Source organism: Oryctolagus cuniculus, chromosome 15 (assembly GCF_964237555.1).
Source record: "Oryctolagus cuniculus chromosome 15, mOryCun1.1, whole genome shotgun sequence".
NCBI lineage: Eukaryota > Metazoa > Chordata > Mammalia > Lagomorpha > Leporidae > Oryctolagus > Oryctolagus cuniculus.
The window spans coordinates 81,700,370-81,716,392 of record NC_091446.1 but is presented as its reverse complement, the minus strand read 5'-3'; the positions used below and the strand labels follow the sequence as shown (position 1 = coordinate 81,716,392).

Here is a 16,023-nt window from a genome sequence, read left to right as displayed (position 1 = left end):
GCTAACTACGTTAGGACTAACAGGATTTATTTCACATTCTATTATTTGTTATTCCTCATAATTTTCCATGTGTCATGCTGGAAGACTGGTGAGCTAATGCGATTAAGCTCCGAGTTGAACAGCTAAATGTATATTAGCAAATCAATCTGAATTTGTGCATAACCCAATCACGCCCCCCTTCCCCCGGCCACAGAGAGGAAATTCATTTGCTTACATTATTCTTTAACTCGGTTATCATTTGCCAGAATTAGGGGGTGAAGTCACGTGTGCTTGCGTGTCGATCTGGAAGCGCCTCTGGATTTGGGAAATGACTTGCCCTTGGCTGGTCTTGCCTGGAGTGGCTGGCAGATTTGGCACGTGGATGGGGCACAGGGATGCCACGGTGTGCTTGAGTCAACCAGGTAGCTGTGTTGGCAACCCTCTGTCAGGCAGTGGGAACCACCTTTCCCCCTGCCTCCCGTACCCTCACTCTCCCATGTTCCCCTCATCCTACAGCCCACCCACTTTATCGACACAAACCCTGCAGGCAGGAGCCACTTCACTTCTCCACTTTTTTTTTTTTTTTTTTTTTTTTTTTTTTTTTTTGACAGGCAGAGTTACACAGTGAGAGAGAGAGAGACAAAGAGAAAGGTCTTCCTTTTTCTGTTGGTTCATCCCCCAAGTGGCCGCTACAGCCAGCGCACTGCGGCCGGCGCACTGCACTGATCCGAAACCAAGAGCCAGGTACCTCCTCTTGGTCTCCCATGCGGGTGCAGGGCCCAAGGACTTGGGCTATCCTCCACTGCACTCCCGGGCCACAGCAGAGAGCTGGACTGGAAGAGGAGCAACCGGGACAGAATCCGGCACCCCAACTGGGACTAGAACCCAGGGTGCTGGCGCCGCAGGCGGAGGATTAGCCTAGTGAGCCGCAGCGCCGGCCACTTCTCCACTTCTAAAAGGGGAGATGCAGCCAGAAATAGCTCATCTTACACCTTTGTCGCCAAAGTGCCAAGGGGTTCTGAAGACGACTTAGAGACAAATATGTACACCATGCATCCTATCCCGTCCATGGTGAGTGAGCCTGGAATGGACTCCTGGGGGGGTCCCCTCCCCATCACCCACTGCGGCAGCAGCAGTGAGGGCAACAGCAGCTCCTGGGGCCTCCCTGCTGCCCAGCACTGACGCGGCGTCCGGGGAGAAGACAGCACTTGAGAGCCGGCTGCGACTTTGTTAAATAAGTTCACCGCGCGTTCCTGCCTCATGGGCTCTCTTCAGAGTGCGGCTCGGAAATGATATTGAATCTGTAAAACACCATAATGGCTTTGCACTGCTAATGCTGGAGGCGCAGTCCTATTACCCCAGGGCTGGCACTCCAATAAGGCGTCTCTGGACTCCAGGGTCAACAAGAGGAGCCTTCCGGGAACACAGAACGTTCCTCTCAACCTGGCACACAAAAGCACCGCTCCCCTCCCCGTGAGGCAGAAGCGCAGCTCCCCTTTCTGCAGGGCTGCTGGGTGCTCCCCCCAGAAATGTCAGAAACACATGCTCACTCCAGAGAAATCCCAAGTTCTGGCTGCTTCGGTGGTGCCTACCCTCTTCCAATCAGACACAAGAACCAAGCTGAACCGAGACACAGGAAAACGCAGCCGGCAGTGTGGCGCAGTGGAACGACCGTTGGATCTCCAGCTGCCAGTCTTAGACAAACTCAACCTCGCCATTTACCGGTCCAGTGACATTAGTCACTGAGGCTTGCTGGATGCTTCTCTTTGTCTAAGCCAAGAGGGCTTCAAAGTTTGTGGAAAGTGCATGCTACAGCTAGACTATGCCTAGATTTCAATTTTTTTTTTGCACCAAAATAAACTTAGCTTCATTCCACTTTGCACAAACTTTTCAAGTACCCATTTTTTATTAGATGCCTGGACCACACTGAGGCTGGCGCTGCAGCATCGTGGGTTAAGAAGCTAATGCCAGGGGCTGGCGCTGTGGTGCAGCAGGTTAAAGCCCTGGCCTGCTGTGTCAGCATCCCATATGGGCACCGGTTCAAGTCCTGGCTGCTCTTCTTCCAATCCAGCTCTCTGCTATGGCCTGGGAAAACCCACGTGCTTGGGCCCCTGCACCCACGTGGGAGACTAGGAAGAAGCTCATGGTTCTTGGCTTCAGATTGGCTCAGCTCTGGCCATTGCAGCCATTTGGGGAGTGAACCAGTGGGATGAAAGACCTCTCTCTCTCTCTCTCTCTCTCTCTCTCTCTCTGGTCCTACCTCTCTCTGTAACTCAATCTTTCAAAGAAATAAAACAATTCTTTAAAAAACAAAACAAAACAAAAAAGAAGCTAATGTCAGCATCCCATATGGGCGCTTGTTGGAGTCCTGGTTACTCCACTTCTGATCCAGCTCCCTGCTAATGCGCCTAGGAAAGTAGCAAATAATCAATGGCCCAAGTGCTTGGGCCCTGCTACCCTTGTGGGAAACCTGGATGAAGCTCCCGGCTCCTGGCTTCAGCCTGGCCCAGCCCTGGCTGTTGCAGCCGTCTGGAAATGAAACAGCAGATGGAAGATCTGTGTGTGTGTGTGTGTGTGTGTGTGTGTGTGTCTCCTTTTCTCTCTCTGTAACTCTGCTTTTCAAATAAATAAATAAATAAATCTTTATTAAAAAACAGATTGGACCTCATGAAATGTAAGGTCCTTCCCAACTCTAAATTTGTATTTACTCTTTCTCTTATCTATTTAGAAAATTAACTTGAGAGACAGAGAGGAGAGAGAGAGAAAAAAAGAGTACTCCTATTTGCTGACCCAAATGCTCACATGGCCAGGGCTGGGCTGGGGCTGAACCCAGCAGCCAGGGGTTCAATCCAGGTCTCCCACAGGGGCCCCATTACTGAAGGCCTCCCTGCTCCTCCCCAGGGTGTGCCTTAGCTGGAGTCAAAAGGCAGAGTGGAGAATCAAGCCCAGGTTCTCCAACATGGGACACTGGAATCTTCTCCAGCAAGCTAAACACCCACCAGAAACTTCTACCAGTTCTTGGTATTCCTCTGCCTTCTCTTACTCTCTGCCTTGCCGTCCTTTCAACTCCTGTAATTATGATAGGCAAGTGTCTTTCTAAAGACATTGAAGTCTCCTTTTGTTTCCTATACATCATCTGCGCTGGTATGTGGGTCCCTGTCGTTCAATAACCTGGGTTTTTGTTGTCTGTGAAGGCGTGATCATTGTGGCCCTAAAGTCACCAGTGGAGGGACCACTCATGATGCCACAGCCACACGAAGCCCCGATGGCCGGAGCAACCATGTCAATGTCTGATACTGACCCTACAGATAAACGAAGTCAAGGACCAAACGCCATTTTCTACATTGTAAAAATATTCCATACAGAGATATCCCCATATATAAGTAAGTTAGGTTGATGGTTACCGCATCGGGGGAGTCAGAGCAACTGCCCTTTTTTTTCAATCCATCAGTAATCAAGTGGGGTTCGTCAATGACACATAAATGCAGCGTGGGTGGTCATGCTGTTTTATGCGCAGGAAGTCCCAGAGTGAGCTCCCGGGGGTGGAAGTCCACCTTACCACTGCTCAATACCGCAATACCGAGAAAAGCCCACAGACCCCAAGGCACAAAAGGAGCGGGAAGAAGGAACAGCACCAAAATCGGGACTGGAGGGGGGCGGATGGAGGGGAGGGGTGATTTTTATGACAGCCCCTCAACTGCTCCGAGGCCCTTTGGTGATTCGTCGCAAGCCAGCCGAAGCCTCTAGTTCACGCCACCACTCATGGGTCCCAAGCCAGTCTTGCTCGCCCCTGCACCACTTCCACACACCTGACCACTCTGCACTTCCTCTCCCAGCTCACGCGCCCCCACCTCTGCGAGCCTCCCCACCCTGCTTCTCTGCTCCCACAGCAGCCCACGCACGCTCAGTGTCTGCCCAGGACACTGACCGCCCTAACGGGTCTGTGAGCTCCCAGCTGCTCATTCCACCAAACGCCCCAGACACTCTGCATCAGACTTGGCCACTGCAAGATGCTAGAGGGACTCAAGCCAACCAGGCAGTTGTGTTGGTCACCAAGTAACAAGGCTCCCTGTCTACAGCATACAGTGTCCCTAGCTGCCTAGCCAGGGACTACATTTCCCATCACCCCTTGCATCCAGGTGGGTCCTGCCAGCCAGGGACTACATATCCCATTACCCCTTGCACCCAGGTGGGTCCTGCCCAGTGTTCTGCCAAACTGTATGCCAATTCTAGACCTGAACAAGGATGCCTTGTGCAGTTCCCCAGGGCCTCTCCTTCTCTGATCTGCCGGCTGAGTTAAGACAGCCAGGTGACGGCTGTCTCCGGGTGACAATCCCCCAATCACTGATTGGACTAAACCCCAGGAAAAAGTCTCTAGTGTGTCAGGCTGTTGAGGACGGAGGGTCTGCTGCCACAGCAGGGAGCACTGCCTAAGAGGACAGTGGCCAACCGTGTGAATGGATGAGTGCCTGGTATGCGTGAGCCCCCTGGTGCCCATTCACGGGAGGCTGGGAAATCACCTGCAGGAGGTCCAGTTTGAGCGGCAGCTCCCCCTGAGTGGACGAGCACAGGGCGCCCACGATGATGCTCATGTACTCCTCGGCGTTGATCACGGACAGCTGCTCCAGGATGCTGAGCGCGGCCGCCCGGTAGCTCTCGTCATCCAGGAAGATCTTGATGAAGGGCACCATGCCATGGTCCTTCAGGACAACTGTGGGCCAGACGGACAGGATGGGGCCGCAGCCAGGGCAGGGGGCCGGGGCAGGGGGGTCAGAACCTTAGCGTAAATCTCAAGGAAAGCATTCTCTTAAAATGTTCAAGGAGCTGGCGCTGTGGCGTAGCGGGTAAAGCTGCCGTCTGCAGTGCCGGCATCCCATATGGGCACTGGTTTGAGTCCCAGCTGCTCCACTTCCCATCCAGCTCTCTGCTGTGGCCTGGGAAAGCAGTAGAAGATGGCCCAAGTCCCTGGGCCCCTGCACCCACGTGGGAGACCCGGAAGAAGCTCCTGGCTCCTGACTTTGGATCAGCCCAACTCCAGCCAGTTTAGCCATTTGGGAAGTGAAACAGCAGATGGAAGATTCTCTCTCTCTCTCTCTCTCTCTCTCTCTCTCTAACTCTTTCAAATACATAAAAAATATTTTTTAAAAAATTTTCAAAGCCTGTTTTGCTATATTTAAATCATTTGCCCATTCATGCTTTTTTTTTTTGGTAAGCCACATCCACCCTTAAAGTGAGAAAGGGAAGAGAAACTTCTCTCTTCGCCACTGAGACTACTTTAAAAAAAAAAAAAAAAACTTTGTTGGCATTGTGGCACAGCGGATTAACACCATGGCCTGAAGAACCAGCATCCCAAATGGGTGCTGGTTCGAGACCTGGCTGCTCCACTCCCGATCCAGCTCTCTGCTGTGGCCTGGGAAAGCAGTGGAAGCTGGCCCAAGTCCTTGAGCCCCTGCACGTGTGCAGGAGACCCGGAGGAAGCTCCTGGCTCCTGGCTTTGGATCTGCACAGCTCCAGCCATTGCGGCCAATTGGGGAGTGAACCATCAGATGGAAGACCTCTCTCTCTCTCTCTCCTCTCTCTCTCTCTTTCTGTGTGTGTGTGTGTGTGTGTGTGTAATTCTGACTTTCAAATAAATAAATAAATAAATCTTTTTTTTAAAAAGAAAATAAAATACTTCTTTAAAAAAATCTTTTGACCAATATCTGCCCATAGAAGATAAGATCAAGGTAGCAGAAATACACTCAAGAGAGTCTCTGTACAATAAAACTAGATCTGTCTCTCCCTTTATTTCCCAGCAGGTGTCCCCTCTCTCTGCCACAATTCTAACGGGAAGCAAACCAGCACCCAAGGTAAGGACAGATTTGCTTCCTAGGTAGAACGGGGTGGGGGAGCACTAAGGAAGCCCGGCTGGTGGTATAGTTGTGCTGTGAAGCAATTCCAGGCACTTCTTCCCCAGGATCGCTATCTGGAGCCCTCTGTCTGGAACAGAAGCTATCCAGGAACGGCACCCTTCGAATGGCTCCACGTGGATTCCAGCAGGTCTGCTCCACTTCAGGCAGGGCTGCTCCAGTTATGGGCTGGGTGCTTCCTACATGAAAACTCCCTTCAAGGTAGATCCCTGGGGCCATGCATTCGGCCTGATGGTTAAGACGTGGGTCAGGATGACCCTGTACCACATCAGAGTCCCTGGGTTTGGTCCCTAGCTCTGGCTCATGACTCCAGCTCTCTGCTAAGCTGGACGCAGGGAGGTGAGTGATCCAGGAAGGAGGCCTGGACGGAGTCTGCGGCTCCCAGCTTCAGCACTGGGGGAATGAATTGGGGTGGGGGGAGTAGCTCTCTATCTCTTATTAATTAATTATTATATTCCTTTTTTTTTTTTTGACAGGCAGAGTTAGACAGTGAGAGAGAGACAGAGAGAAAGGTCTTCCTTCCGATGGTTCACCCCCCAAATGGCCGCTACAGCCGGCACTGCACCGGAGCCAGGAGCCAGGAGCCTCTTCCTGGTCTCCCATGCGGGTGCAGGGCCCAAGCACTTGGGCCATCTCCACTGTCTTCCCAGGCCACAGCAGAGAGCTGGACTGGCAGAGAAGCAACCGGGACAGAACCAGCACCCCAACCAGGACTAGAACCCGGTGTGCCGGCGCCGCGAGGCGGAGGATTAGCCTAGTAAGCCACAGCGCTGGCCTAATATATTCTTTAATTAAGCAGATCCTGGCACTCTTCCTAGGCCCACTACTAATAAAATGTTTGGGAGTCAGCCTAGAAATGTGCCTCTTAACCAGCACCTCCACAGAACCCTTTGCAGACTGGTATTGGAGATTCCTTCTGCAATAATGAAACGACCAACCCTTCACATCTGGGAGAATCAACCCGTGAAGGCCTCAGATAAAGATGGCCAAGTCACCAAACCCACTCATGTGACGTTGTTGGTGCATTTCTTATATAACGTATAAATACATGTATATTGTGCATTTGTTCTTTAAGGACTTGGAACTCACACAATCTTAGGAAACTAAAATGTGTTGGTGGATGGAGCTGTTGACTCCAGCATGGGCAGTGAGTACATCAGATTATACGTCTTATAAATGACTAGCTGTCTTTGCCTGTTTTATGCTTGGGGCCTACATTTTTTGAAAGTACTGTAGTAAGTGCAGGTTGTACTTGAAAATGGGGGAGGGGGTCCCTGTGATCTCATGCATTTAAAAAATGTTAGACCGGGGCCAGCTCTGTGGCATTGTGGGTAAAGCCAATACCTGTAGTGCCAGCATCCCATATGGACACTAGTTCGAGACCCAGCTACTCCATTTCCAATCCAGCTCCCTGCTAATGTACCCTGGAAAGCAACAGAGGATGGCCAAAGTGCTTAGGTTCCTGCCACCCACGTGGGAGACTGGGAAGAAGCTCCTGGCCTCTGGCTCCAGCCTGGCCCATCCCTGGCCATTGCAGCCATTTGGAAAGTGAACAAGTGGGTGGAAGACCTCTGTGTGTGTGTGTGTCTGTGTGTGTATGTGCGTCTGTCTCTGTGTGTCTCTCTCCCTCCCTCCCTCTCTCTCTCTCTCTGTAATCTCTGCTTTTCAAATAAATAAATAAATCTTTAAAAGAAAATGCTAGATTAAGCATAGCCTCTTTGCTCACTAACTTTATTTCACATCCTTAGAAGTAGAAAGCACTGACTAAGGTGTCTACCAACGTACTGATGATCCCTGAACCCCAACCAGCAGGCGGACACTGGCCCCGGGGTCCGCGCTGGTTCTTTGGCCCTCGAACACTGACCCAGGTCAGCAGGAAACCGTCCATGCTTTCCAAAGCAATGGCTGGCAAGACTGTATCTCCCTTTACCTGCGTTTCGCACCGAGCCTTTCAAGAGTGTGACCACGACGTTCAGCATCACGCAAGTGAGTTCTCTCTCTGGGTGCTGAGCGCCAGGACTCGACTCTTTGTTTCCTGCCATGTTTCAGAAACAACAAGAACAATTAAGCACCGTGGTATGACCCCAGATCTCTGACTTCTGTTAGTTTTCAATCCTCTGCACGAGACGTGAGTTCAATGCTTCCAACACAGGGGAGCGTGCCTCCCAGGCCATGAGTTAACCCTGCCACACTCTCCCAGCAATGGCTTCTCCAACTTGCGCTCAGCAGCAACCCGTGGACGGTTTGTTGTAGAAACCCAGAGCCCCAGGCTAGGCTGCGTAAGTCTGGAGTGAGGTCCTGTCATTTGCTTTTGCAACAAGATCCCCAGTGATGCTACTGGGCTGGTGTGGGAACCACTCTTTGAGAAGCGTTGTCAGGATTCACACGCAGACCCTGCCCCCTTCACGTTCCTCTCCCTACTTTAAGAGTTTGCCATTCAGACCCTGGAGGGAGGACTCCAGCTCACATCTGAGCTCTGGAGAAGCTCGCAAGATTCTGGGGTAGAGCCAGCACCGTGGCACAGCCAGTTAAGCTGCCATGTGCAACGCCGGCATCCCATCCCACATGGGCGCCGGTTTGAGTCCCAGCTGCTCCACTTCTGATCCAGCTCCCTGCTAATGCACCTGGGAAAGCAGGAGGGGATGGCTCATGTGCTTGGGCCCCTGCTACCCATATGGGAGACCTGGATGAAGCTGCAGGATCCTGGCTTCAGCCTGGCCCAGCCCTGGCTGTTGTGGCCATCTGGGGAGTGAACCAGCAGATGGAAGACCTCTCTCTCTCTTTCTCACTCTGTAACTCTACCTTTCAGATAAATATAATAAATCTTACAGAGAAGAGAGAGAGGGAGAGAGATTTGGAATAAAAAGGAGGCTCGCTGGATCCACAAGGGCAACACCGGGCTTCCTGGTTCACCCCTGATTCCCCAGTGCCAGGAAAATGCCTGACACAAATCAGAAGCCCAGTACATACTTGGGGAATGAGCAGTTTGTGAGCCAGCGGACAGAGCAGCTCGGAAACACGAGATGTTCTTAATGAGATGCTTCTGAAAACACACATTTACAACAGGGAGCACAAAGTAAGAGGGGGTGCAGCAGCTCACACGAAGTTCAGATTCTCCTACGAGGGGTCACAGCTCTGGGGAACAAAGCCACCCTCAGCCGGCGCCGTGGCTCACTAGGCTAATCCTCCACCTTGCGGCGCCGGCACACCGGGTTCTAGTCCCAGTTGGGGCGCCGGATTCTGTCCCGGTTGCCCCTCTTCCAGGCCAGCTCTCTGCTGTGGCCCGGGAGTGCAGTGGAGGATGGCCCAAGTGCTTGGGCCCTGCACACCATGGGAGACCAGGAGAAGCACCTGGCTCCTGGCTTCAGATCAGTGCCGTGCGCCGGCCGTGGCGGCCATTGGAGGGTGAACCAACGGCAAAGGAAGACCTTTCTCTCTGTCTCTCTCTCATTGTCCACTCTGTCAAAAAAAAAAAAAAAAAAAAAAAAGCCACCCTCAGCTACGACCACACAGGAACACGAGAGGAAAAGGCCAAGCAAAGGGTTCGCAGGGAGCCGGTGGGGAGGGGCAAGGTGGGCAACAACTGACTCCTCTCACAATGGGGCTGAAAACAAGAGGGTGTTGAGCAGTCATGAGAAGCACCTAGCCAAACACGGTGCAGGGCCTGGCGGCAGGGCCCAGACACACAAAGCCTCCTGGGGCTCATCCACCCGCAGCCCTGTTCCTGGGGAGGGTCCTGCGCTCGTCCTGGAGGGCCTCTGGGTCCCCCACGCAGGAGCACCGGGGCCACAGGGCCATGGGGACGAACGCCTCTGGGACACCTCCCACATACCAGACCCAACAGCAGGTGTTCTCAGGTACCTCCTGGTCCCATTCTCACAACAGGGCAATGATGCAGATGGGACCACCCGCACCTTGCAGAGAGGAGAGGGGCCCACGTTAGGGACGAGGAAACCCGCTCAGGGCCTCCCAGCCTGTGGCTAACACAGCCAGGACTGCAGCTCCAGTGGGCGGACTCCAATCCCCTTCTCCCTCCTGTAGCTTCTTCCTCTCTGGGAGGCTCAGGACACAGACAAAGCAACGAGCTTGGCTTGAGGCTGAAGCACAATCCCCAGGGCAGCTCAAGGCTTGAGCCCTCGGCTCCTCCCAGCCAGTGCAACGGGAGAAGAGAGGACGGGAAGGTAAGAGGCCAGGTTCCTGCAACCCAGCATCCTGCTCCAGGTTGATATCCTGCAGGTGTCAACACGCGGGGTGGACACCACCAGGAGGGGAAGGGGGCTTTCACACCCTCCTTTGTGTTTGAAAGGTGGTGCAGGCGGGAGGTGCACGCACCACACAGAGTGATCCCAGCAGAGTAAGTGGGGCTGTGCACCCCCATTAGGACAGAAGGGACCTAGACAGGATCCCACACTGCAGGGGTTGAGGTAAGAGCAAGGGGGAAGGGGGCACTGCCATGGAGCCAGGGGGCACACAAATATGGGACCAAGATGCAGAGGGAGGTGCCTGGCCAGCACAGCACTGGTGGGTCACCCCGACAGCACAGAGTGAGCCAAGTCAGACCCACTCACTCCTAGCAGACCCCAAAGGGCCCCCAGAAGCCCAGGCCCCTTTTATTTTTATTTTTATTTGACAGGTAGAGTTATAGTCAGTGAGAGAGAGAGAGAGAGAGAAAGGTCCTCCCTCCATGGGTTCACTCCCCCAGTGGCCGCCACGGCTGGCACCGCGCCGATCTGAAGCCAGGAGCAGGGTGCTTCCTCCTGGTCTCCCATGCGGGTGCAGGGCCCAAGGACTTGGGCCATCCTCCCTGCCCTGCTGGACTGCAAGAGGAGCAACCAGGACCAGTACCCGGCGCCCCAACCAGGACTAGAACCTGGGGTGCTGGCGCCGCAGGCAGAGGACCAGCCGAGCGAGCCACGGCGCAGGCCTCTCAGGCCCCTTTGAGCTTTTGCTCCCTTCCACTGTCCCTGCTGTCTTGCCATCTACATACCCAGTGCCCAGGGCAGCAGATGCTGAAAGCTGAGGATTCACCAGGCCCACGTTAGCCCCAGGCCTGTGGAAAGCTGCTCCTGTCCCTCTGGCCTCCTCACGGGGGAGAATGGGAGGCTCCTGTGTGTCCTAAGGGCACCTTCCCTGGCCCTCTAGCACCCTGTGGCATGGGCTCGTTCACTTTGATTGTTGCAGCGGATGGCAGCTGGCCTGGCACGCAGACCAGGCCAGGCGAACACTGACCCCAGCCCATCCACCCGCCTCCCTCTCGGGACAGCTGGACAGCACCTGACTTCCTCATGATCTTGGCCTGCTTCCGCAGCTGGGCCAGCAGCAGGCCCAGGAGCCCCGAGTCCCGGAAGATGTCGGTGAAGAGCGGATCCTTGCCCGCAATCCTGAGGACACTCCGCAGGGCCACGAGGGTGCAGGACGGCACAGGGCTCTCCTTGATCAGACGCTGCACCTTGCGCAGGATCTCGTGCGGCACATAGTGCAGCTCAAACACCAGCGCCTCCAGCAGCTGGAAGAAGTGCACCTGCACTGGCACCGGCTTCAAGGCCACGATCTCCACAAACTGCGAGATGGGCTGCAGCGTCCACTCCAGCAGGAAGAAGTTGCGAGAATTCCAGGTCCACATGGTCCTGATGGCCAACAGGACTTGCATGCAGAGGACAGAGTTGCTGGCCTTGTGGAAGACACTCTGCAAGACCTGGAAGGCCTGGAGATTCTTAACGGTCACTCCTGAAAATGGACACAAGAACAAGCCCCGCCCCAGTCAGTTCTCCCGCCTCTGTCTAGAAACACGAGCTTGGGTTATCACGAGACTGTGGCATTTAAGGTTCAGCTTCCCAGCTCCTGTGTGCACACTGCCTATCTGAAATCCAGATTGCGAGGCAAGCTAGAGCATACGATGCGAGACGCAGCGGATAACTGAGTACTCCAGCTGCAGCCGCTGAGAATGGAGTTGTCCCGCGAGTGTCAGATAGACTCTGGGCTCCTGAGACAGCACGAGCAAAGATTGAATCACATCCTACTAACAGTCATTTGTATGGTAATCCTGGGGACATACTGTGTGAAATAAAATACATGCCCCAAAATAATTTAACCTGTGTTTTTTCCTTACCATTTAAAAGTCAGAAATACGGCCTGCAGTGTATTTCCACTGGATGGCTCTGGGCTGGGAGGATTGGTTTCCATTGATTTAAAGCAAATGATCTTAAAGATGACTACGCACAGTCAGCTTCGTTCCTAGACAAGCTGTTAAACACATGCACCTCACTAACCCATCTCAGTCCTTCCCTCCAGGTTGCAGGTTAAGCCTCATTCTCCCTCACCCAGGAGACCCCTGATCAGAAAGCTGCACTCCCAGAGCTCTCTGCCTTGATGCCAGAGATGCCTCTGAAACTCCTAGCTGATGGGACCCTGCCACAGGGTGTCCCGCCCCCAGTGCTTCTCCACCTGGCCCCTGCAGCTCTGCAGCTCCCTGCCTCTTTCTACAGAGCCCTTATTTCTCCAGCCTCACCCCACTCTGTTTCAGGCCACCATGCCTCTCCAGGCTGCACCCCTTCCGACAACCCACACTTAGCCCTCAGTACTCACTCCAGGACCCTGGGAGGCAGCAAGCAACTGGGTTCTTGCCACCTCTCTGGGAGACCAGGATTGAGTTCTTGGCTCCCAGCTTTAGCCTTGGTCCAACTCTGACGACTGTGGGCATCAGGAGAGTGGACCAGTGGAGGGAAAGTCTATCTGTCTCTTTTTGTCTCTCTGCTTCTCAAATTAAAAAAAAAAAAAAAAAAAAAAAAAGTGCCAATTCTTCTTGATCAGATCAGTGATTTCAGAGAGAATATGGATAAAGCTAGAAATTGGCACAATGTCACTAGGTCTGTCAAAAACTCCCAGTGGCCAGAGTTTCCTGATTGTCCCAGCTCATGTCATGGCCCAAAACATTTACCACCTACTCATGTAGCAGACCACAGCCCAGTGTAAGTGTGACAGTCCCCACAGAGGACTTTTAGGGGCAGACCCCTGGCCGGTCCACACAGCATGGGGCGGAGGGCCAGCAGCCTGAATGCTGATTTAGTTCATCAGCCAATCAGTACCCCAAAGCACAGAGGAGTCACTGACTCCGACCATGGGTGGCTCTCCCAGGTCCCCACTGTGCAAGGCGCAGCAGGGGCCGGGGCAGCACCATGGCCTCTCCCAGTCCTCGAGAACCTGCCTTATTAAAGCAATGCTTCTTCTCAGCCCCACAGAAGACAAACTCCCTCATATGCACATCAGGAAAATCCACGCAAGGGAGCCCATAAGACCCACAGGTAAATCTCCCCACAGGTTACGCCAGAACCAGACCCTCCCGCGGCACCGGCAGGTGCACAAGCGGGGACATGACCTTCACAGCCTTGCCAGGGCACGGCTCTCACTCTCTCGTTCACCCAGAGACACAGAAGCACCCACCAGTAGCCTCGTGATTGAACTTGAAGCCGTCAAGTTGAGGGTAAGTGACGCTGTCAAACACCTTCAGCTCCGACCTCCCGCAGGTCGTCAGCCACACCACCAGCCCGACCAGCTCCTCCAGGTGGTGGTCCTCTTCCCCTGGGGCCAGCCCGTCGTACCTGTGGGGACAGAGGAGGCCGGCTCCCTGCACCTCTGCAGAGACAACGCAGATCTGCCATGGTGAGGAAGACCCAGGGTCAAGCTGGTTCGGCAAACAGGCAAGGAACTAGATGCCCTGGACAAACACCGCTGTGTCAGCAAACATCGGCCTTGGGCCTAAATGCAGTCAGAACACTCGGCTCCTCCCTCATCTACAGTTTTGTTTTCCGTCTGAAAATATGGACTTGGAAAATTTTAGAGGTAAATTTATAAGCATGAAATCACTTTTATTATAGTTTGCCATTCTAATTACCCTGTTTTATTATTAGTTGTTGATCTTTTATTGTGTCTAATTTATAAGTTGAACTTGTCATGGGTGTGTATGGACAGGAAAATAGTGACTGATACAAGATTCTGGGCTCAGGGCCAGCACTGTGGCATAGCAGGTAAAGCAGCTGCCTGCAGGGCCAGCATCCCATATGGGTGCCAGTTCAAGTCCCGGCTGCTCAACTTCCAATCCAGCTCTCTGCTGTGGCCTGGGAAAGCAGTAGAAGATGGCCCGAGTCCTTGGACCCCTGCACCCATGTGGGAGACCTGGAAGAAGCTCCTGGCTCCTGGCTTTGGATCGACACAGCTCCAGCCATTGCAGCCATTTGGGGAATGAACCAGCGACGGAAGCTTGCTCGCTCGCGCGCTCTCTCTCTCTCTCTCTCTCTCTCTGTCTCTCCTTTTCTCTGTGTGTAACTCTCAAATAAATAAATAAATCTTAAAAAAAAAATATTCCAGGCTCTCCCTGGTTCGGGCAGGTACTGGGTGTTTTGGAACTTTTCCCCCACAGCTAAGGGGTAAGTGCTGTATACAAGAAGCTGTGGAAAGCTACAGGAAGCCCCCCCCTCCCCCCACATCTATGTGTTTCAGGCACCAGCAGCGCAGAGAGACTTCTGCGAAAGGAGAGACTTCCCACTTCCAAAGAGCGGCAAAGGGAAGGGAGGGAAAGAGCTGCGTTTTGCTGGAGCCTGTGTGGACGTGAGGCTGAGGCTGCTTTGGCTTCCAGCTACTGGCGGGCAGAGCGGCTGCCTTGCTCTCCTCCCACAGAGGGGGCCCCTCCAGACCCCCCCAGCCCTGCTGTTTCAGGAGTGCCAGCGATCACAGCAGGACAGCGGTTCCTGCCGAAGGGCAAACCCAGGAGCTGAGATGGGGCCCTCCTGGCGCTCTGTAGGGCGGGCTCCTTAAGCAGGCCACCATCCGGGGATCTCCTTGGTCTCTGTCCCTTGCCCTCCCTCCAGTCCCAGGACCCAAACAAGGGCAAGTACAGGAAATGGGCCCAGGCCCAGCTGCACAGTGCCTTGTTGCTTCGGCCTCCTACCGTTCAAGGATTGCAGAGAGAAGGAGCTCCTCTGGGATTTGATCCCGTAGGATGCCAGCAGGGTGGGGGCCGTGGGAGACAGCGAAGGGAAGGGAGCTGGCACGAGAACACCATCAAGCAAGAGCCTCACGGGGCGCCCTGAGTCCAACACTCGTGTGAGCACAGAGCAGTTCCCATAGGTCAAGGTCAAGAGCTGCCCCCTGCCCCCCTCCCTGCCCTGGGGGAGGGGGAGGGTGTGTAGATTCCCAGACACTCCTTAAGGACACAGGCAGCACAGCTCACAGCAGCTCCAGAAAGCTCTCAATGCTGGCATGTGGGTTCCAACCTGTGGAACTCAGCCAGCGGCATGCCAGGGGCACGTGCCACCAGCAAGTGGGCTTGCTGAAGCTGGAGTCGCCGTCGCCTCTGGATTCCCTAAGGCAGTGGTCCCCACACATTGCAATGCTGCAGTAAGCAGTCCACTGCGGTTTGAGGAAGATGTGGCTCCCAAAGGCACATGGACATTGAAACCCCAGAGTCGTAAGTTAATGAGACCAAGAGGACAGAAGCTTAGGACAACCATGGCATCCAGGAGGTGGCCCAGTGGGAGGTCCTTAGGTGGCTGGGGGCATGCCCTTGGGAGGTGGCCCCTGTGAAGGGGTCTGTTATGAAAGCCTGACTCAGGCCAGCTGTTATCTCTCTCTGCTTTCTCATTCTCTGTGGGGTGCTCCCTCGGTCACTCTCCACACCCTCCCATCTCTGCCCTTCTCAAAGACCAAAACAACGGAGCTGCTGGACCTTGGACTTGAACTTCCAAAACCGCAAGCAGAACAAAGCCTTTGTCTTTGTAACGTTAGTTTCCTCGGGTATTTTGTTGCAGTGCTCCGGTGCTAAGGATCCCTCCTCACCCCCGCCAGGCACCGCCACTCACCGCAGTAACACCTTGAGCAGCAGCGGGTAACCCTCGCCATTCTCAAACTCCAGCAGCAGTGCCGAGGAGACGGGGTACGAGTCCTTCACGAAGCTCAGGATCAGGCTCACAGCCTCGCTCGCCTCGGGCGCGGGGAGCGTGTCCACCAGCCGCGAGAGGTTCTGCAGCGAGAGCCGCACACAGTCGGTGGCTGCAGAAAAGGAAGCACAGCCCAGCTGAGCTCGGAAGCCAGAGGTTTCCGGCCAGGGTCACCCCATGCTCCTCCATCCCACCTCCACGTT

General features: G+C 54.2%; 1 protein-coding gene across 5 annotated transcripts in view; it reads right to left on the bottom strand.

The window, feature by feature from the left end:
• WDFY4 (WDFY family member 4) overlaps positions 1-16,023 on the bottom strand; it is a 275,027-nt gene that overhangs the window by 214,740 nt on the left and 44,264 nt on the right. For all 5 annotated transcript variants that reach the window (XR_007916089.2, XM_017338630.3, XM_051837552.2 and 2 more), the window contains exons 7-11: positions 15,743-15,932; positions 13,329-13,486; positions 11,163-11,615; positions 7,819-7,923; positions 4,500-4,690 (exon numbers count right to left, since the gene is read on the bottom strand). Coding sequence is in view for 4 of the 5 variants with exons in the window: in XM_017338630.3 (XP_017194119.2) it covers positions 4,500-4,690; positions 7,819-7,923; positions 11,163-11,615; positions 13,329-13,486; positions 15,743-15,932 (1,097 nt within the window). In the remaining variant the exon portion in view is untranslated. The remainder of the gene's footprint in view (positions 1-4,499; positions 4,691-7,818; positions 7,924-11,162; positions 11,616-13,328; positions 13,487-15,742; positions 15,933-16,023) is intronic.